The sequence below is a fragment of the Spizellomyces punctatus genome (assembly GCF_000182565.1).
Source record: "Spizellomyces punctatus DAOM BR117 chromosome Unknown supercont1.10, whole genome shotgun sequence".
Classification (NCBI taxonomy): Eukaryota; Fungi; Chytridiomycota; class Chytridiomycetes; order Spizellomycetales; family Spizellomycetaceae; genus Spizellomyces; species Spizellomyces punctatus.
Genome location: NW_015971546.1, coordinates 1 through 20703, shown reverse-complemented (window position 1 = coordinate 20703; position 20703 = coordinate 1). Strand labels below are relative to the sequence as shown.

The 20703-nt window shown below is 48.1% G+C and overlaps 7 protein-coding genes and 1 non-coding gene across 8 annotated transcripts; 4 read left to right on the top strand and 4 right to left on the bottom strand.

Moving 5' to 3' along the window:
* Positions 1-7: 7 nt before the first annotated feature.
* Positions 8-5516, bottom strand: SPPG_09301 (uncharacterized protein). The gene is made up of 7 exons (XM_016757460.1): positions 3413-5516; positions 3089-3351; positions 1268-3022; positions 1045-1196; positions 815-981; positions 569-740; positions 8-498 (listed from the first exon to the last, which is right to left on the bottom strand). The coding sequence occupies exons 1-7, from the start codon at positions 5285-5287 to the stop codon at positions 104-106; spliced, it is 4779 nt and encodes a 1592-aa protein (XP_016606781.1). The 5' UTR covers positions 5288-5516; the 3' UTR covers positions 8-103.
* Positions 5517-5814: 298 nt separating this feature from the next.
* Positions 5815-8041, top strand: SPPG_05721 (uncharacterized protein). The gene is made up of 11 exons (XM_016753933.1): positions 5815-6225; positions 6402-6522; positions 6594-6610; positions 6669-6732; positions 6816-6981; positions 7037-7097; positions 7164-7220; positions 7279-7311; positions 7365-7524; positions 7589-7613; positions 7676-8041. The coding sequence occupies exons 1-11, from the start codon at positions 6133-6135 to the stop codon at positions 7698-7700; spliced, it is 822 nt and encodes a 273-aa protein (XP_016606780.1). The 5' UTR covers positions 5815-6132; the 3' UTR covers positions 7701-8041.
* A 311-nt stretch (positions 8042-8352) lies between these two features.
* On the bottom strand, positions 8353-8426 carry SPPG_10131. The gene has a single exon. It is a non-coding gene; the product is annotated as a tRNA-Arg (tRNA).
* A 142-nt stretch (positions 8427-8568) lies between these two features.
* Positions 8569-10906, bottom strand: SPPG_05720 (uncharacterized protein). Its single transcript, XM_016753932.1, has 4 exons — positions 10450-10906; positions 9870-10383; positions 9649-9788; positions 8569-9583 (listed from the first exon to the last, which is right to left on the bottom strand). The coding sequence occupies exons 1-4, from the start codon at positions 10743-10745 to the stop codon at positions 8602-8604; spliced, it is 1932 nt and encodes a 643-aa protein (XP_016606779.1). The 5' UTR covers positions 10746-10906; the 3' UTR covers positions 8569-8601.
* Positions 10907-10974: 68 nt separating this feature from the next.
* Positions 10975-15707, bottom strand: SPPG_05719 (calcium/proton exchanger). The gene is made up of 6 exons (XM_016753931.1): positions 15183-15707; positions 14968-15109; positions 14497-14894; positions 14071-14427; positions 11735-14006; positions 10975-11672 (listed from the first exon to the last, which is right to left on the bottom strand). The coding sequence occupies exons 3-6, from the start codon at positions 14869-14871 to the stop codon at positions 11254-11256; spliced, it is 3423 nt and encodes a 1140-aa protein (XP_016606778.1). The 5' UTR covers positions 14872-14894; positions 14968-15109; positions 15183-15707; the 3' UTR covers positions 10975-11253.
* Positions 15708-18318: 2611 nt separating this feature from the next.
* On the top strand, positions 18319-18979 carry SPPG_09300 (uncharacterized protein; the record flags this gene model as incomplete). Its single annotated transcript, XM_016757459.1, has 2 exons — positions 18319-18396; positions 18476-18979. 2 exons carry the CDS (start codon positions 18319-18321, stop codon positions 18977-18979), a joined length of 582 nt encoding a protein of 193 aa, XP_016606777.1.
* Positions 18980-19196: 217 nt separating this feature from the next.
* Positions 19197-19506, top strand: SPPG_09299 (uncharacterized protein; the record flags this gene model as incomplete). The annotated part of the gene is made up of 2 exons (XM_016757458.1): positions 19197-19365; positions 19433-19506. The coding sequence occupies 2 exons, from the start codon at positions 19197-19199 to the stop codon at positions 19504-19506; spliced, it is 243 nt and encodes an 80-aa protein (XP_016606776.1).
* Positions 19507-19643: 137 nt separating this feature from the next.
* On the top strand, positions 19644-20492 carry SPPG_05717 (uncharacterized protein; the record flags this gene model as incomplete). Its single annotated transcript, XM_016753930.1, has 2 exons — positions 19644-19784; positions 19848-20492. Coding segments are annotated over 2 exons (786 nt in total), but the record flags the coding sequence as incomplete, so codon positions are not given.
* Positions 20493-20703: the final 211 nt, after the last annotated feature.

Here is a 20703-nt window from a genome sequence, read left to right as displayed (position 1 = left end):
ATCCATTAAAGAACTACTGTATTGCTGCGAACTGAACCTCCGAAAGAAATAATATTATTGTGGCAAGTAAAAAGTGTGGTCTAGATAATATGTAGCATGTCCTTTAGCGCCCAGTCCTATATAGTCTCACCAAAAGGGCAACGGCAACAATATTGAAAGCCCAGAACCCACACAAAATCCCAAAGTTCCTCCATCGGTTGTCAAAAGACCAACCGAGCCGTTCGACAAACTGGTCACCCACAGCATACATGCAGTACTCGCAGACACTGCTGGAAGAGGGATCGCGCAATTGGCCAGGACCACCCGCCTGGAAGAAGGGTTGGAAATATTGGCTGCACGTCTGGCCGGAAGGAGGATAGATGATGGTCACTTCGTTTCCTTCGCAAGTTACTGGTACCCCGCCAAGTTCATTTCCAATTACGCCTTCCACAAAGTAGCGGAAAGGATCGATGTGGTAGAGCCAAGAACGCCAGAATTTGGGCATCGCCGCGTATGTTACTGTTGGTTTACAGATCAATTACTAAGAGTGCGTCAGACGTCAAAACACATGTGGCAGATATCAACGTACTGGTTACTCCACAGAAAAGCATTTGCATCGACAAGAAGAATGGATTCAAAACGGCAGCAAACTGCAGGGTGGGAGACACGGCGGCAATCATTTGTCCAAGCGAAACGCCAAAGAAGTTGAACACAACGTAAATGAGCCAAAAGTAAAAGGCACGGGAAGAATCTCCGTTCAACTACAGAGATAAAACCGGACTATTTAGTATCGAAAATGACATGTCAGCCAATTCCACAGCGTGTAAAAACATACCCCAGCCAAGAAGTAGAAGATCACAAAGAAACACGTTGCAGCAAGGAGAGCAAAGGGGATCTCAGCGGTTGTAATAGATAGTGCAAAGGCTTTCCAGTCATAAAAGCCTGCAGCCGCTTCTCGCGTAAACCAGGACCTGTTGCGAATATAGTTCGGCTGTACCAAATCTTATGAAAAACCAATCAGCGTTGCCATAGCAGATAACATTAAGGGAGAACACGGAAACTCACTGATCAATAAGGCACCAATCGTCATAGCCATGAAGATGGCAAAGACTTTATTCTGCATGTCCGTTACAGAGTTGGTCAATTGGAAGAAGGTGAATCCAATGAGAAGAGCAGCCATGATTTGAGAGAGCACTCGTCCATAATTGTACTCCGGGCTAAACAAAACAAAAAAAAAACATGAGTTCAACACACGGACTCGTGTCACAGGGCCATAAGCGATACTCACTTTCTCCAATATGATATCAGCATCCTCTTCCAAACAACGCCCAACTGGGTCGAAAATGGCGCAGCAAACTGTTCCCTTTTGGCTTTTCCCCTCAAATGCACCGCTTGCGATACGTCTTTTGCTCCAGTATCACCCACACCACGGATTTCATCAATCTTGTCTAGATTCTGTTGGAATCGTGGATTCTCCTTCCACAGCTCTGGCCAATCTCTTGTTGCATCCCGACGAGCTGTTCCTGCCCCAATGACATCCAACATGTATTCGGCTACGTTTGCGGTGGGTGGACATGGTGGAGCGCCTTGGCTTTCAAAATAACCAGTAATCTTTTCGCAATCTTGACCGAGTTCGCCAAAATAGACTACGCGCCCGCCGCGGGCAAGAAGGAGGAGACTGTCGAACTGTTCAAAGAGAACCGCACTCGGTTGGTGGATGGTACACAGGATGGCTTGGCCACTGTTGGCAAGGTTGCGGAGCAAACGAATAATGTTGAAAGCGGCTTGCGAGTCCAGACCAGACGTTGGTTCATCCAAGAAGAGAATTTTCGGCTTGGCAACGAGCTCGACACCAATAGTAACTCGTTTTCGCTGCTCGTTGGAGATACCGACACCGGTTGCAGAGTCACCGATCACGGCGTCTGCAATGGGCTCCAGCTCTAAAAGCCCAATGACAGTCTCGACGAACGCATACTTTTCCTCCAGAGGCACCGAATGTTCTTGACGCAATCTGGCGGAAAACCGGAGAGCTTCTCTAACACTTGTACCCGGATTATGCACATCCATTTGCTCACAGTAAGCAGTGTTCTTCTTGAAAAGATTGTCCTGAGGATGTGTGCCAACGTAAATCTGCCCCTCAAGTTTGCCAATTGTCTTACGCTGGGTGATTGCGTCAATGAGGGTTGTTTTACCCGCACCGGACGATCCCATCAATGCGGTCAATTCTCCCGGGCGCACATAACCAGACACATCGTTCAGCAATTGTTTCGGTCCATCTTTGGTAGGAACAGTATAATTGATATGTTTCCATGTGAAAGCCTCGGCTCTGATTATTCCTCCAACCTTTGCGGCGGTGCGCTCGGCGCTGTTTGGGTCCCCAGAGGTGGGTACAGAAGAACCATCCGGTCCGCGCTCCAAATCTGCAGGACCATTTTGCTGCTGTGTCGCCCCCTTGTGTTTCCGTCCCGGACGGCCGGCAAGGTCCTTGGCCTTTTTCCACATGTTGATCGAGTAAGATCGGGGAGAATAGTCAACATACTTGTTTGCAGCCATCATTCCAAAAATAATCACGACCCAGAATCCCATCAGAATCAGAAAATTGAACCAGCGGTTGTAGGCGCCGTATCCAAAGCTCTCCCGAAGGTAGGCCATACCGTCCACGTACGGCTGGCCAGGGACGGAACCCTTCATAGCACATCCCTTGTTTGCATCAGGAACATTGGGATATGGAGGTAAGAATGCACCGTCACAATTAATTTGCTGTCCGTCAAACTCGTTTTCCAATAGCGCTCTTAGACCGTACGCAAGGGGGTTGATCCAAAAGATGTACTTCAAGACCGGTTGCATCGAGGGATACGGAATGATATATCCGGTATATAGAATGAAGAATAGAAGGAAGATACCGTTGATTTGCGTCGCGGCTTCCAGGTTTGGTGCCAAAGAGGCTACGATGCGCACCATCCCACCAAAGGCTTGGTTAGCGGCAAAGAGGAACGCCATGTAGGAGAAGAATGCTCCAGCAGTAGCCTTCAAGCCGACCATCCTATTGCCCAGAAAAGCAGACTCAATACTAATGAATTCTTTATCGCTCTTCCATACTGGAACTTACCAGTAGTTGATACAACTCCAAATAATAATCATCACGATTGAAACCGGAATATCCACAGCTTGCATGATAAGCGGTGAGATATACGTCCTGTAAAGCTTATACGACTTGTGCTTGGCTGCCACAGCACGTCCTTGGATCACCAGCGGAACAGACGCGAGGGCACCGAAGCAGTTGTACAGTAGGGCGAAGAAGAGTACACCACCTCGTGAGAAAGCACCGGAGACGTTAGGTTCGAGTTGGAAGAATGCTGAACCGATGATAATCTGCGCAGGCTTGTCAGTAATGAACCACGAATAGCAGCGGATATACGCCTCTTGCACCCACCGCCATGAAGGTATCAAAGAACACACGGCCGATCAATGCGACGTTACCCTTCTGCAGGTTAACTTCACGCTTGAAATTGGCCTTGATCTGTTGCCACAACGACGTCGTGTACTGTGTCTTAAGCAAGTCATCTCGACCGAGTACTTGCTTGTTCGATAGCACCTGCTTTCCGAAGATCGACCCACGTCTTCCAACCTTGACATCATTCAACAAAGCCTCCCGGTCCTTTTCCATTCTTCTAAACACATCGCTTTGACGGAACATCGCTTCAAACTCTTCAGTAGTATTGGGTACTTTACTTTCCCAGCCCTTTTGCACATCCCTCTCCATCGGTTCGGTAATACCAGTTAAAAAGTCTGGCGTTACCTTTCGTTTGGGGCAGAAGAATCCAATGGATTCAAAGTAGGGCTTGGCATCCTTGGCAGGGCCAAAGTAGATGCATCGACCATCGGCGATCAAGCACACCTTGTCGAACAGATCATAAATGTCTTGAGATGCTTGATATAGTGACAAGACATTGCCCGTTTGGGTAATATCCGTCAGGACCCGGAGAGCGCGCACAAAGTCGAGAGCGGAAGACGAATCAAGACCTTTGGTTGAACCATCCCAGAATCCCATTGAGGCAGCCACACACAACTGCTCGGCGATGGACACGCGCTTCTTTTCACCACCAGAACAACCTCGAATCATTTCATCCCCGACTTTCGTATCTGCGCAATTCTGCAGTCCAAACACTCTCACACACACATCGATCCACTCTTCAATACGCTCTCGTCTTCGTTCCTCTACAGCACCGCCGATTCGGCATTCGAGCGCAAACCGCAGTGTCTGGCGCACAGTTAAGCTTGCAAAGTGAGGATCGGTTTCGGGGTTGTAGGCAACTGAGGAACTATACTGTTTTTTGAACGTCTTGTTGTCGATCCCGTTGAATGCCACGTCTCCCCTCACTTCAGACAAGCCCTCCGTAACATTGGCCAACGTGCGAAGGAGTGTTGAGCAGCCTGCGCCCGGACGACCGAGGACCAGTGTCATTTCGCCTGGTTTGCAGAATCCGTTCATTGGGTATAGTATCTGTCTGTTCTCGGGTTTTGGCAGTGGATTGCCTGCCAGAGACCTAGTCATTCGGCGGATAGGGGGCACTATATTGATCGTATTCAGGATCGCTTTTCCTACTGTCTCGATATATGGCTGGACAACAGGATCTCCAAACACGGCCAGGTCCTTGTAGGTGAGGATGACTTCCGGTACAATAAAGCCCGCTTCATTGTATTTCTTCTGACGATAATGTAACCAAGCTTCGAAATCGAAATCGTCTTTGCGAGGGTCGACTCCACCCTTTCTTCTTTTTCCACTCTTTCCACTCGCCAGCGACGACCGAGATTTCTTCTTGGAAATGTCGTTCATTGGCACATCATGATCTTCAACTTTGTACGGCGCGTCCGCCACGATACCTTCATCGGTTTCTTCCTCATCATCCGACACCTCTTCGAATATTTCGCCAGCTTCGCCCTTGACATATTTCTTTACAGCCAATGGCTCACCAAAAGCCATTTCACGCTGGTACGACGTCAAGCTTTGAACACGGTCCGGTTGAGGCGGCCGCGCATCATGAGTATCATTCGCGGACGTTTCTCGAACTTCTATCACGCTCTCCAGGTTTGGTTCGGGTTCCTGTGGTGGACTTTGTCCTGCCTGACTTTCGGACGTTTGCGACGGCAACCCGACCACGATTTCGTCTGGGGCGTCTAGTGGACGTGCCTGTTCACCGGACAGGCGTCCCTGCCAAATGACACGGCCAGTTGTGTTTGTTCTGACCAAAGGTGTTCCGTCTTCACCAGCATCTTGGCTAATGTGAGGGAGGTCCGCGTTGGACATTTTTGTCGATATTTGATTAGGAGATGTACGATGCAAAATGATGAGATGCGTAAATAAAGATAATAACAAGGACGGACTGTTACGGGGATTAAGGGGAAATGTTGCCTTGCCCAAAGGCTCGACAAATGCCAGCCAATAGGTGGGGGTGAGTGGGTGTGAAAGGGATCTGATCGCATCCCTCAGTTTTTAAACAAAGGGAAATCGACGTCAAATCTCGCTCATCAACAATAACTTTTTTTTGGCTATGGTCCAATTCTCGGAATTCGATCGTTCCGCGGACATCGGAATCCGAACGTGTGACTAACCCACGTACCAAGGGTTCTTTCAACTGATTAACACTCATCTTTTTTATCCGCAAAATGGGATCCAACCACCGACATGTTGCTTCTAGCATTATTATCCATTGAGCAAGTCGATCATACGACGGATTATACAGGTGTCATGTCTTAACAAATTTACATTCCGCAGCAAATCCAATATAGTTCCCAATTAGCATTAATTCAGTTGCTAAAGGACCATTTCCCAACGCTATGAACAATCTCTCCATTTTATCCTTTATTCAAAAATGATAATGGGCTTTTGCCAGCAAGTCTATTGCATGTCTGTCCGAAGGTGCTTCACGCAGAAAAAGGTGTTCCTGATTTGTCATCTGGTAGTGTTCTAAAAATAAAGTTGATCACGCAATTCCTAGCTGTGCCACAGCCCGAGTACCGGGGTGAGGCGTTTGGCTAGCTTCAAATCCTAGATAGCAGTTAGATTCACAGATTTAGGGTTTGTCATTTGTCAATAGATATTTACTATCTTTCAACGGGTAATCCACCCCATCCGACTCTGGCCTGTCCGAGATGTCTCAAGCTGAATCACACAAGCTGCAAGGCAATGTCTATTTTGGACAGCACCTGTATGACGATGCGATACGGGAATATGGCAAGGCTATAGTAGGTGTCCTGTTCATGCGGTATGGAATGCTAGTGGCTAAGGAGCTTAGGGAGCTGCCTTCCGTTCCCTGTGGCGATCGTATGTGTTGAGATACTCTTGATTCGCCTAATCTTGAACCATCGTACATCTGACGCTCATGATCCTAACACTCTGCTTTCGCCCTTTTTTGTTGCAGATACATAATCCGACCATTCCCACCTACTATACAAATCGAGCGCTATGTTTTCTCCGGTTAGAGCAGTATGAGAGAGCAATAACAGATGCGGAAAAGGCTATCGAGATAGATCCAAAATTGGGTACGAATGAAATGGTCCAACGCCTTTGTGCATGACAATTGTGATGACCGTTGCCTTGATTTTGCTGACAGTGAAGGGGCACTATTTGGTATGTGGAGTTGACCATGAACTGGTGTGGCTTTCTCTGACGCAAGAAATTCATCTAGCTGGGACAAGCATTATCAGCCATCGATACTCGCCTGGAAGGTGCCATTCACGCCCTCACCAAAGGTTAGTTTCCACGTACCTGTACTCTCTACCGTCGACGTTTGATCTGAGATCACTACGACTCCTAACCCGATTCCCTTCCGTAGCATACAAACTGTCCATTGAACAGCGTGTAGGCTATTCAGAAGAGATCGCTGAAAAGCTCCGTGAGGCCAAGAAAAGGAAATGGGAGTTGACTGATAAGAAACGACGAGAGTCGGAATCAGAACTATACCGATATCTCACAGATCTTGTGGAGAGGGATCGACGAAGGTAAGTCATACTGGCGCAGGTCTTCTTAGGTGACAAACTCTGAAGTGTGCCGTAGACAATTAGAACAGTTGGATTCAGCTGACGATGCGGAGAAGGAGGCGATGTCCAGTCAATTTGTAAGTTTTGGGAATGTAGAGTCGAGTTTGGCGTTCTGGCTGACTCTGATCGCGTGTTCGGAACAGGACAACCGCTTGTCTGAAATAACAGCTTTGTTCACTAAAGCTGATGAAACAGCAAAGGTTAGCCGACTATCCCGGTTCTTACAGCAGAAGCGTATTCTCATCCTTACGAGTACAGAAACGCGAAGTGCCTGATTACTACACCGGAAAGGTACATACAAAACCTGAAATGCATCGTAGTGATATGCTCTAACATGCCTCTAGATCTCATTCGAAATCATGACGGACCCCGTCATTACGCCCAGCGGGATAACATACGATCGACCAGAGATTGTTTCACATTTACGAAAGATTGGGCAGTTTGATCCGTTGAGCCGACACCCGATGACTGAAAAGGATTTGATACCCAATTTGGCATTGAAAGGTAGGTGCAGCTGCAATACAAAGATGAGCATTGTGGACTCAAGATTAATCTTCACTTGTAATAGAGGCAATTGGGGACTTTTTGGACAAGTAAGCTGGTCTCCAATCGCACTTTTAACTATGAGTAGTCCTTGACCTTTCCATCTCGACAGAAACGGCTGGGCAATCGACTACTGATCTAGAGAATTCGTATTCACGCTGATCCTTACCTTCCAATGCTTACAAGTCGTACCTCATTCCATCATGCATTCTTTTGCCACACACTGATGCTGTATATATTCCGGAAATTAATTCTTCCCCATCTACGTTAATAGTTTAAATGGCGCAGTCCGTATAAAGAGATTTTAATTGCGTTTGATACATGAATAACCTTATAGATATGCCATGTGAAACGTCGCGTGCTAGTTGGTAGCTGCAGGAAGGTTATGCGAGATTTTCCATTCCATCGGCGTGGTGATGTCATCGTGGCATTTTCCAATTGTATTTATCTTGGTTAGAAGCAATACAACCTATTCGAATACCAAGTTGCACAATTTATTAATACATGAGACGAAAGAAAATAAGTCGACTAGAAACGTAGTCAGTTAAATGTATTCTTTTGACTTTTACTTGGAAACCGTCTCTAGCCGATTCTATGATACGTTTACCAACACTGTCTTTCATTCACGTAATACAGATGTAAAGCCTGTTGACACGACAAATTCCGCTGGTAAACCAAGGGCTGCCAGGATGAAGACACCCAAGATCTCATCCTAGGGACAGTAGCCATCGTAGGGCAACACAGGAAAAAGGTCGAAATGAAAAAAAAGATTATTAAAGGGGACCCGAACGACCACGACGGGACTCGAACCCGCAACCTTTGGATCCGAAGTCCAATACGCTAGTCCATTGCGCCACGCGGCCTTGGAAAAATTTACAGCACACCTTATTATCAGCGTGTCTAGATTGTTACTTTGTTACTTGCAATGAATTCCTTCCTTCAATGTGAGCTACGTACATTTGGGTTAAAAACATTTCATTTTCAGCGCACCATTATTTTATAGATACTTATATTCCAGTGTCCGAGGTGCACATCCGATCACATAAGGAAGGTCGCGATAACCCCTACCACAAATCCCACAGACCACCACCTCCCACCCGCCATCCTACGCGTTCCCGCATTTGCAGTTCCCTCATTGTCAGCTGTCACAAACGGAATGCTCGGCGGTGGCCCTTGGCCCGTGTATCCCCTCGTAGCTGGGGGGCCCATCCCCGCACCAGGGGGTGTACCCGTCTCACTTCCGTCCCAACAATGGGCCTTAAGGCACGTTTGGCAGTCTTGGGAAGGCGTTGCTGAGCCGTTACGGTAAAGTGGAGCGGATAGGATGCAGGGGAGACAGGTAGACCACGGAGGTGCGGTAGCGTTGGACGGGTTATCGCTCATCAGAGCTGCGCCGTTCGTAAAGTAGCCAGTTATTTCGTCCATGGTGTACTCGAGTTTAAAGGTCGAGTGGTTGGTTGCGTATGTTACCTCTCGGTTTGGAACGTAAATGACCATTGGGCCAGTATAATTCCCACCACCACCTCCATTGTTTGCTAACCCAGCGCAACCGAAAACCGTCATCTTTCGATGTAAACCCTGGGCAATAAAAGCCTCTGGGGTGGACGGTACAGGTGGGAACCACGTATCCACGCCCTTCCATCCGGCGTATTGCTTGGTAATAATCAGACTGGTCCCGTTGGGATAACCTGCTCCATCATTGGACGAATCCACGGCAAATATGAGATCCACGGAACGATCGGGAATGACTAAGGGCCATAACGGTATGTTTTGTCCTCCCTCGCCTCCGTCGACCAGTTCGAGTTGGGTGGGCGTAGCGATGGATCCATTTACTGTTGGGAGTGATGCAAAGGGATTGGGAATCAATGCTGTGTCTATACCACGGGAAGAAAGAATGCCGCTCAAGGTTTCGATAATGAAACCAAGACCCGCTACTTCCACGTTGAAGAGAGAGGAGGATGTGCCGGCTAAGAAACCAGTTTGGTCAAAGCTTGTCACGCAAGGGGGTTGGCGGGTGATGCTGGTAAAAGGATGTTTGATTTACGAGTGCAATTGAAAGCAGGCCAACTACATGAAGCATTGTACCTGGTATTGCGCCTGGTATCAGTGTTTTCTGGGCGATGCTGGGCAGTACCATTTGAAAGATACGTGCCAAGATATTTTGTCTGAATGAAAGACTTTATGGAATCATCATACGAGCCGGTCTCATAAACGTTGAACTCCCACTACAAATAAAAACCACCAAATAATTAAGCAAGCATATCATGAGACCCATCAGGTACAGATTCCACTGAATTGAAACTCACAATATTTGCCATGACGGTGACATGGGCCTCGCCTTCACTCCTCTGCACTGTGGTAATAACTGGATATGGTATCTGAGCAGCGCCAAACTCGTTTGCGCTGACCACACTCGACCACAGCGGCGTATCCTTGATGTCTGCCTCGGCAGCTTCTTGCTCACCCCCGGGGTTCAAATGCAAGCCCACCAGTCGTCCCCATACATCTGTAATCGATACAGGAAACCCGGCATTGTACTTGTCGTCGACGTCTTTTGAAATGTCTCTATAGACCTCCGTAGTGTCTATGAGCCCACTGGTAGGACGAAGGAGATTGACTTGGAGTGACCAGATGTGCGAAAGATTTTGAGGAGTGAGCGTTGGGAATGGAGAGGTGCTGTAGAGTGAAGACACGAGCCATGATCCGCCGGATAGCCCACTCAGGTATGTGGATAGCTCGAAAATTCCTGCTGCAGGAGAGGTGTTGTTGGGTGTTGTACTGGACATGGCAGAGATGATGGATGCACCATATAACATAGCTCTGCTCAGTAAGTTAAGGTTGAGTAATATTCATTTCTCTTCGCCCTAATTCCGTCAAAGTACGTACCTGTACCCACCACCACTAATAGCAATCCCGACTCTGGGCACTACCCCACTCACATTCCTTGCTCGCCACAACTCTGACATAACCGTATCCCTCTTTTGTACCCACTGCCTTTCTTCATTGCTCACGCTGACGCCCGATCGGATAATCGAACCCGAAGGGCATTCAGTGTAGTTTGGAGCATAGGAACTCGGAACGGGCAATTGGCGTTTGTGAAGCGGGGTGCTTGTACCAGGGGTGACCAAAAGAGTTATCAGAGCAACCAATAAACAAATCAAGAAGGATCCGTCCATGTCCATCGTGCACTATTACATAGAGATTCTCATACAGGTTAAAACTAAAACCAAACTTGTGCATGTAGACTCAACCCTCTGTTCTTCTTATATACCCGACCCATTTGATAACCTGTCATGTTGACTACCAGGACCCTCAAATGCAGCACAGCAGGAGCCAAGATCGATGATGACCTGCATGATGACCTGCATGATAGCCCGCATGATGAGCCAATGACGTTGCACAGGGGTTTAGCCGCGCGTCTCGCCGGTCGATTCAATAACTGGAATTCTATAATCTCGAAGGGCCATATCTTAAATGGTTCCTTGCGTCAAAATATTACAACTTCCAACAATATGCCGGCTCCGGCATCACACCCCAATTACAACAGAAAATGATCCCAACCTGCACAAAAGGTATATCCGCCCCAACCTAACTAAATCCTACGAATCCCTATTAACTGAGAACCACCTGTCCAAATACCGCAAAAAAAAGCAACCATGACTCAAATCATGACAAAATCAGACATGCCAACTATACTGCCTCTCCCCAACCCGAGTCCCCCGGCTCAAATACATACCCAGCCAAAAGAATGAAATAGGCTACCAGTAACATACTTCCCTTAAAGTAATTGCTCTTACCCTCCGTGTAGACGTATGTCAACATAAAGGTGCCAAATAGCACAGCGTACAAGTCCCATCGCGGGAAGATCATGGTGAAGCCATCTATGCTCGTACTGGTGGAGGGTGTCGTGGGGGTAGAGAACAAGGCGTAAAGCTTAGTGAGAGGGGACGTGGGTAAACTGGGGGGATCAGCTGGACTAGGCTTAAAGAACAACGAGGAGAAGGCAACCATGACTGGGATCTGGAGCATGGCGGCTTGCATAACATAGGCGGAGCCGATCTCAAGGGAGAGCGCAATGTTGCCGTTCATGGCGAAAGCGATAGCATTGTCTGAAAAGAGAATAATGAGATATGATTACTTAACACCACAAAATGCTCACAATGATACTCACAAAATTCTGTAACAAGCGGTACAATCGAGAACAATGTTGCACCGAGAACCTTCTCATCAATATCATACGCTTCAATAACCTCATCCACGGAGCTGATCAAAACTTCCGCCACAAGCGAATACAATGTCGTACACCCGAGTAGAACCAGAGCGCTTTTAAAAATACTCCAGTTTGGATGGTCATGTCCGTGGGCTTCCGATTCATCAGACTCGGATGACCCTGTTGAGGCCGTATCCCAATCATCCCCACCGATCACTGAAACAACAGGATCGGGGTGAACGACCTGAACGACACCAGATGTCGTTTGAATTCCGCGGCAGGGCGGGAGGGACGGCGAGATGGGTGTTGTGGGGGTTGTAAGACTCACTGGTCGGGAACCGGTGGAAGTTTCGATCGTTAGTGGAACGTTAGGAAAGGGATATTCATTCGGGGGAATAGAGGCCGCGTTGCTAACTCGTGATACCCGTTTCCCGTGTCCTTGTCCAATATTACCAGCTGCCGAGGTTCTCGGGTTTCTTGATTCACGCAATTCTCGATCTGCAGCCTCTGCTCCATAATCATTTGTTATTCCTAATCCTCCAATAGCACGAATTCCATGATGATGGTCGCTCTTTGCCAAGTCCAATGCCCTGGATACAGCAGCCGCCCTCCGCCTTCTCTTCACCTTTTTGTCGGGTTTGTCATAAATCACACGTGAGTGGGTCCTCAATGTGAATAGCAGTCCGACTGCATACATCAAAAGTAATGCAGCAGCACACAGCCATGCCAGCGGCCTCGTACTGGTCAAGTAAATCGGGTCCTCCGAAGGGCGCGGGCTAATCAGACGACAATGTTTACAAGATAGCGCGAGTCCGAGGGGAGTCATTGAATGCTGATCCACAGTTGTCGGACACTCTAGGCACTTTAGCTTCTGCGTTCCATACACTTCTTGGAATAAGGTAGGCGTAAACATCCCAACAACTGCTACGATCAACATGGTGGCTGTCACACCAGCAGCTTTTGCGTTGAACCGTTGCTCCTTCTTCTTCAATCCACCAAAGAACATTGACACACCAGGTAAGGCCAACAAGCCAGCCAGTAAAGATCCCACTATGGCACCTTCGACCATGCGCTGTTTGCCCTCCACCAGTGCGAGCGAGTACAGAATGATTTCGATGATGGATCCAAAAGTGGCATTGATCACCGCTCCCACAGCCAAAGACCCTGTTTCAGACGTAATCGACGCAACGGCCATTCCGATAAAGTACGCCAAAGGAATCGAACTGATGAGCGACGCCACGAAAATAACAGTGTTACTTGCAATTCCGGTGTAACCAAAGCGTGGACCGATCACGTAAAAATCTACCAGCGCGAAAATGACGACTGCTATCAAATTGATAACAATGATGTTGATCCCGTCATACGTGTACTTGTAGTAATCCCATCCAAGAGCATTATAAGTGCACAGAATCACTTGGAATTCGGGAGCCAGCTGGGGACCTTGAGCCACAGCACCACTTGGCATCTGCGTCGGGGTTCCTAACGTGGTAGGAATAGCAATGGGCTCGGCCGACTCGGAAAATATGCTTGTGGGCCGCCCAAACATGCGACTCGACCTTCGCCAAATATCCGATGCGCGAGATGCCAGGCTAGCGCTTCTGGAGGGACGAGTGCTGGGTCTCTTGGAGTACACAGGAGTGTGGGCAGAGATCTGCAGTGGGTGTCGGAAAAGATGCTTCAAGAGGACGTAATTCAGCTTGGCCATTGGCAGTGGAAAGACGAGAAAGGAGCACATGCAAGCCACGACGAACTGCAAAGGTGCGATGGTTATAAGGAGCAGCAGCCGGAATAAGTTTCCTGCCAGTCCAGCATTGTACGCTCTTCTAATCCATCGCGGAACCCATTTTGGCCAACGATGATGATGTCCGTTCGCGTAGCTGTACCTGCGACTCGACGACATAAATTCATGCCAAGATTCTTCGGAAACTTCGCTCATATTTTCTGCGTTGGCCTCATTGTCACAGCAAGCCGCAACCTTTAAGTCTTGTCTATCCGCTGATGACGCAGGTTCTGGCACTGGCGTTGCGGGAACGCTATCATCGGGTATGCCAACAACATAGGTATCTTCCGAATATCGCTGTCCATCGTGATCAGACAACAGTGCCGTCCGCTCATTTGATACGCCATTTGCCGTCCCATCATGATCCTCCTGGAAGACCATGTGATAGACTCGGCGCTTCGCAATGAACTTGCCAAAAGGCCACAGGATATATCCGGAAAGATTCATTAAGACCTACCATGTGCATCAGATGTTAGAGGGGCAGAAAGGCTACTGAAACACTGTGCAGAGGACGTACTTTTGAGTACTGCCAGATATTTTCCAGCTCAATGAAGAACCATCCAACACAGCTCGTAAGGCCACATTCTATTTCCTCACGCTCGTTCCCACAAAAGTATATCGTGGCTCCGACCTTTCCAAGAAAAGCCAGGGGACCCAGCACAACTGTCGCCACCAGGAAGTACACGAGAGCGAGCCACCAGCCAAAAAGGATCAACCACAGTATATTTCCCGGATTGAGGTAAAGTGTACGCGTCGGTCTTTCGCCAGGTGTAGCATGCAGTGCATTGTACGTTTTGGTATCGATACTACGGAATTTCCGATACAAGGCCGGCTTCCATATTCTGAGACCGAACGGATGACTTACATTGATAGCCTGAAGGTACCATTGTCAGTTCATACCAACGTTAGCAATTTCAGCATCTCGAGCAAAAAGAAAACTGACCTCTTGAACGTCTCTCAACCGCCGCGCTTCTCCATCCGACTCTTGGCCCTCGCCTCCCGATCCATTCCCAGAGTCATGTCCCTCTGGTGATTCGTGCCCTTCCTCCCAGTCTTCATGAACATCATCGTGACTACTTGGAGGAATGGCAGAAAAGTCCCCAGTGTGTCTGAACTGGGTCCGATCAGGATCTCCGTCCCATGCTTCCCCTTGCTCCCCAATTTCCGGTGTATTCCCTCCAGGAGTATTGCGGTAGCTGTGCGTGCGAGATCGTAGGGCCGACGCGTAAGTTGAGTGGCGGCTTGGAGGCCCGGACGGCGTAGACGGTCTCGAGCTTCTTCCAAGCGATGCTTCGTGGATAGTTTGTGGGCGGGGCATTTGGGAGCGCAGGTGCGATGGCCCTGTTTCACGTTTGCAAAAATGAAGGTGAGAAAGTGAACCTATTAAGGTTGACTGCACTCCAATTGCACATACCCGACTCAAAGGAATAGGACAGTTCGAGTATCGTACGCGGCGTCTTGGACTCGTACCGGTGAAGGAACAATGGTGCGGGATAAAAGGGGGACCGGATCGAGCGACACCGATGGGTGGAGTAACTGTGGGTGGCTGTTTCTTCCTGTAAGCGGCATTTTATCAGTATCCTGGGAAAGCTGTCGAATTCGTTTTGACAGTCTTTTTCTCACGCATACCCAAGTTTCGAGAGCTTGTTCCTTGTTCTCCCCTTTTTGCTTTATGTGTCGTCACTGGGTAAACCCCTCCTCTAGTAGCCAAACTTCAATATGCAGGGGATTTGCCTGAGAGCGATCAGTAGATGAGACCAGAACCAATTCTCAAATGAAGGGCAAGCGCGTTTGCAATGAGGTCCTTGACAAAAGATAACGACAAGTGCGTGTGTGTGTGGGAAATAACCAGAGCAAAAGACAGAGCAAACTGACAAGTAATAAAAGGCAGCGGTGGCAGCAACCAAGAGAGGGAAAAACGTCACATTATGTGAGAACCCCATCCAAAAATCCAACCGGAAATTTCCATTTATGGCCAAAAGAGAAGATTGCGCGATTTCCTACTGGGGCTTTAGTTTTTGATATGGGTGTTTTTTTTGAATGGGAATTTAGCTAAGTTGCACTGGAAGATGAGACTGGAGGAGAGTGGGAGGAGGTTTGGGAAAAGAGAGGGAAGAGAGAGAGAGAGAGAGAGATTACAAAGAGGAAGAAATCTCTTTCAACGGACTACTTGTGGGAAATCGCAAGAAAGCGTATCAGGGACAGACACTTAGTGTATTAGCAAAAACAAATGTCAGTGCCTCCACACCAGGGAATAAACCGGCGACAACCGGTTCGGAAAAGCTAATCTAACCAATCTATGCTACGCTACGGCTGGAACACTGCCTGCTGAACACGTCTGGTCTACCATGTCCAGCCAACATTGATTGCACGATCGTTACCATATTGCAGGTGCTCAGCGTATCTCGATTCCAGTAGCGCATTGTCCAGGCTTGCTGCAAACAGTTAGGGTTGGTACAACCCAGCAATCCGTGGACTTTTTCAATCTTGCCTCGCTGCCAAGGTCTTGAATGAGGTCGTGTTTTGAAGCCTTTTTCAACGCCAGAGGAACAGTGAGGGCAGACAGATGAGGTTTTATACTTGTCGAGAAGGAAGCAGTTGATCCTGTTGCACGTAAAGAGGGCATGCCAACCTTTCGTCTTTGATGAGGTCTGAAATCTTGCAGTTTGACCGGCATCGCTCCAATCTCCCATCACAATGGTAAAGTTTTCACCATACTTGTTGCGCAAGTCAGATATGAGGTTCGATTCACTCTTCTGATGGTTTATAAATGCATGCCACTTCCACCGCGTGTGGGCAGGATGCGAATAGAAGTCCTTTCGATGATCTGAATCAGTGCGCCGAATGAGGAGATAGTGAGTAAAATCCATGAGGTTCATTGTTTTGTGGCTAGGGATACATGATTCTATGAGGTCAATTCCCGCTTTCTTCATCTGCTGCAGTTCTTTTGCAAATCGATGGCTTCCAGTCTCCACGGCTCGCTGGTTGGTGGTGTAGCAAAATGTCGTACCATTGCTGTCTTGGCAGTACAGAATGTCACACTTGTTTGGGTCAATAATGATGACATTCTCTGCTGCTCAACAAGCAGGTAAGTTGTTCTCCACATAAAGCACTTTGACCTCTGCCACCACCATGTTTGCTGACTTTCTCGCTCCATGCTTTCCATACTTGTCTCCTTCTGGGTGCTTTAGGTATACAGATACCAAGGTTCCATCTGTCGTGATCGAGCCTTCAAACTGCATACCATGGTGAGACTGAAAAGCTTTGGTACGTAGATTGCAGATGCACAACCATAAATCGACCTTCTCTACAGCTTCTGCTTCTTGTCATGTGATGCAAAGAACATGAGAGTAGAGGATGACAGTGTCAATCCACACATGGCTTTGGATGAGGGAGCAGCAAAGTGGGATGGCGCTGAACCATCGAAATCCATGCTTTTCATATAGGCTTGACACCTGACAGTATGCAGGAAAGAACGCGAGAGGGTCTACAGCAATGGAATATGCGAGTGGCTGGTCATCAGAAAGGGGAATGTTAAGGGACCAAATCTCTTCTAGAAGTTCACTCTCTTCAGCAGTCAAGTCATCCAGCAATTCTGGCATGGTTTCGAAAAGGAAAACTGACTTTAAATAGCATAGCCGAGTAAAGAAAGCTTTCTGCGCATCACTTTTCAGTGGCAGCTGCCCTTTCCGTCCCTTCACGTCAAGCCACAGATTGATATATTGGAGCAGCATCATCATGAAATGTTCTTGAATGTTGACCTTCAGGTTTGTCATCATACTTGCTGTCAGGTAATTGATTGACTGCTGCTCTTTTTGTAGATTTGGATGAACATAGCCAACAATGTGGCAGTACTGTTGGATGTATGGCAACAAGGATTTGCATAATGCCTTTTTTGCACCGGTTTTTGGTTGCCATGATTCACCTTTGTTGAGAAGATAGAGAATCACTTCGATTGTATCTTGATCTACCATGGGAAAGGATGGTGCAGATAGGATGTAGAATTTCAGCACGTGGGAAGTGTGGTCAGCGAGTTGATGGATGATGGTGATGTAATCTAGAAGCCATTGGTGGTAGATCTCATTTGGCAGGAAAGCTTTTGCAAAGGAAGTTTTGTTGCAGGTATGTAAGGTGGGTTTGTCAAGTTTTTCAAGCTTTTGCTTTTTCTTTGGCAGCATGATGATTGGAATAGAAAAATGGATGAAAACCTGGGAAATGGGCAGGGAAGGCAGGTTTATATAGAAATATGACAACTGCGCATTGGACCCGTTTTTCAATGGTGGAGCAACTGCAGAATATTCAGTTCGTTGCCGCACGTATTGGACCCGTTTTTTTGTTTATCTTCGTGAGGTTCACAATAAATGTGGTTAATTCAACTGGCTGCGATGCTCCGTGGCACTGACATTTCTATTTTCCCACACACTTATGTGCTGACAAGAATCGTAGGGAATGACATTTCAAAAGAGTGATTATTATTATTATTGCAAGCTTTCAACATTCCCAAGCATTTGCAGATGTGATGATCATCCCCAAGTGTAAACAAAAAAAGAGTTGCAATGCAATTGCTGTTCAGAGAGCGGGTACAACTTTTTTCGCAAAATTTCCCACTTTTCCTTCCAAGTGTTTCGTTATTTTGGAACCATTCCATACGGAAACTCCCATTGCGCAGCAACTTGCAAACGGCTTGGGGTCCTCAGCAAGTCTTCCACTTGGTCTCGTTTTCTAAAGCTCTTTATCCATCATGCGCCAGTGTGCACGGTAGAGCATGTCTGCAGCAGGCCATCAGAACGAGTCGCCAGTCAGGCAGCACGAAACTGATTCGCTCCCATCCACGACGACAGAGGTAAAGCTAATAACGAATATATGGACCCATGAATAAGAATCATCACATTATGTTCTTGTTTTCTGATCCCATCCTTCAGACTCCAGCACGAGCTCATCATCCCCATCGACAACGTCACAGACACACTGGCCGATCGGGAACTGCTCATGCTCTGGATTCCAATTTTGTCCTTGCTGCAACCCGATTTGCTGAGACGGGAGAGGTAGAAAAGAGTCGAAGAAAAAAATCAGCGAATCGCGATCTATTCAGGGAGGGTAGATATGTAGGAGGATCGGGAGATGACGAATTAGCAGTTCGAGAAAGCAAGCATCATCGACAAAAGGGTGGACATAGCACGCCCATTGAACGCGAAAGCATCGATCAAAGAGGGTTGAGCAAGGGAAGTAGTCATGCCGCTACCGTATTCCAACCAGCGGGTGGCACATCTCCAGTATACCCTCGGCAGCAGGAGCCTTCGTGTGCCCGCTCACCCGTTCAAATATATCTTTGGCCCATGCTGCAAGTCGAACAGAGGACATACACAAACGCCCCCCCATCAACGCCGACATCTAGCAGCGTCCCCGCACCAGCTCAGGCAAGATAATTTATCCCAACTGCAGGCCGAGGCACCGGACCCGACGACTCTGCGCTTTTCCTATGCCTCCAGCAGCGCCGACTCTCTCCCGAAATCCGAAACATTTTCCTCTCGTGTCTACCCTCGCCATCACACTCCTCGTCCCCCAACGCGGCCACCATCATCTGGGAGTGATTCAGATTCTGAAGTGAGCGTTCCCACGTTGGAACGTGCGAGGCTTCCTATCATGCTTGAACTATCGGGGCCTGGGTATGAGGACATTGTGACCCGGACCATTGGAGCACGGGTCATATTGTTAATGTATGTGGATGATGTCGAGCTTTTTGATGACATTGTAGCGTGGAAGGAGGAGAGAGGGGATAGGGTTGGCCTTGAAGACGCACTTGGGCATTTTGGTAAGATCATGCAAAGTTAGGATGCCGGTCAATACCACAACATTTATTCTGTTCTGTTGAACCTCAGCACAACGTCCGCATGCCGACGCTCTCACCCGCATCGTATTTGCCAATTCCTCGACGCACTGGGACGCATTCTGAAATATCGGGCTCATCATCTCCACTCTCATTCATCTACAGTTTCCTCGCATCACAGCCAAAGGCATCGTTATCATTACGAACACCGACACCGCCATGCCTTGTCGTCATCCGAACTTCGTGGCTTATATACCCGGCAGATGCTACGCGCCAACTTGTTTGTCGAGTTGGAAGTGGATTGGGAGAGTTTTCAGGAGGAGGAGCGCTTTGTTAAAATCATGGCGCCATTCGATGCTTTATGTCGAGAAGCGGAAAAAGTGAGGTTAAAGATGGAAGTAAAGGTGTGTAGTTAGGTTTCTCTGCTTTGCCGCTGCTCTGACATTGCCAATTTGCGTCCTTTGCAGGCACGTACAAAGAGTAGCCCTACCAAACAGCACCCCCTCCAAACACCTTTATTATTTTCTCCAATGTCCAACAATTCGTCTCCCCGTCATCGCCAGCAACATAATCACAAGAAAAAGGGCAAGCACAATAAGCCCACCAACAACCACACACCGCCAGGAGCCTACAGTCCCAAGAGCAGTACAATATCCATGGCAGCTTCCACATCCTGGTCAATGTCCGAACGCCTTTCTCGCATCGCTGGGTATATGTTCACCATTGAACGTTGCCCGGCCAACAGGCGAACCGCGACCTTTCGCCGCAACCATCTGGTTGACTTTATCGGCGGTGATCCAGAAGAGGAGGGTCTGGGCGTCCATGGCGTCCTGTGGAACTTTTTCTCGACGGCCCGTCGCATCGAACTTGTCTATAGCATCATGCTACATCACATTCTTTCACCGAATGCTAGTTCTCCCATTGAGCACCGAACAGGCATCAGGGATTTGTTGGAGGAGGAAGTCTACACGGACTGGTATGCTGTTCATGATGGGCAGTGTGAGCTGGAGAGAGATCGGACGACGCCTAGTGCAAACATGCGAGAAGAACTGTATAAAGTGTGGGTGAAGTCCCCTATTCGAACGCTGCTAAAGGGATTCATCACACGGGAGGTTAGGGTTAGGGTTAGGGTTAGGGTTAGGGTTAGGGTTAGGGTTAGGGTTAGGGTTAGGGTTAGGGTTAGGGTTAGGGTTAGGGTTAGGGTTAGGGTTAGGGTTAGGGTTAGGGTTAGGGTTAGGGTTAGGGTTAGGGTTAGGGTTAGGTTAGGGTTAGGGTTAGGGTTAGGGTTAGGGTTAGGGTTAGGGTTAGGGTTAGGGTTAGGTG

What these genes read in the sequence shown, in the direction of transcription:
- SPPG_09301 (XM_016757460.1), bottom strand. Translation starts at nt 5,287, where the DNA reads ATGTCCAACGCGGACCTCCCTCACATTAGCCAAGATGCTGGTGAAGAC. An exon ending in TCTTTGATACCTTCATGGCG is followed by an intron (nt 3,352 to 3,412) that starts GTGGGTGCAAGA and finishes AAGCCTGCGCAG; the next exon opens with ATTATCATCGGTTCAGCATT. An exon ending in GCTTTTCTGTGGAGTAACCA is followed by an intron (nt 499 to 568) that starts GTACGTTGATAT and finishes GTAAACCAACAG; the next exon opens with TAACATACGCGGCGATGCCC.
- SPPG_05721 (XM_016753933.1), top strand. Translation starts at nt 6,133, where the DNA reads ATGTCTCAAGCTGAATCACACAAGCTGCAAGGCAATGTCTATTTTGGA. An exon ending in GGGAATATGGCAAGGCTATA is followed by an intron (nt 6,226 to 6,401) that starts GTAGGTGTCCTG and finishes TTTTTGTTGCAG; the next exon opens with ATACATAATCCGACCATTCC. An exon ending in CATTCACGCCCTCACCAAAG is followed by an intron (nt 6,733 to 6,815) that starts GTTAGTTTCCAC and finishes TCCCTTCCGTAG; the next exon opens with CATACAAACTGTCCATTGAA.
- SPPG_05720 (XM_016753932.1), bottom strand. Translation starts at nt 10,745, where the DNA reads ATGGACATGGACGGATCCTTCTTGATTTGTTTATTGGTTGCTCTGATA. An exon ending in ATTAGTGGTGGTGGGTACAG is followed by an intron (nt 10,384 to 10,449) that starts GTACGTACTTTG and finishes CTTACTGAGCAG; the next exon opens with AGCTATGTTATATGGTGCAT. An exon ending in TCACCGTCATGGCAAATATT is followed by an intron (nt 9,789 to 9,869) that starts GTGAGTTTCAAT and finishes TTTTATTTGTAG; the next exon opens with TGGGAGTTCAACGTTTATGA.
- SPPG_05719 (XM_016753931.1), bottom strand. Translation starts at nt 14,871, where the DNA reads ATGCCCCGCCCACAAACTATCCACGAAGCATCGCTTGGAAGAAGCTCG. An exon ending in GGTTGAGAGACGTTCAAGAG is followed by an intron (nt 14,428 to 14,496) that starts GTCAGTTTTCTT and finishes TGGTACCTTCAG; the next exon opens with GCTATCAATGTAAGTCATCC. An exon ending in ACCGCTTGTTACAGAATTTT is followed by an intron (nt 11,673 to 11,734) that starts GTGAGTATCATT and finishes TTCTCTTTTCAG; the next exon opens with ACAATGCTATCGCTTTCGCC.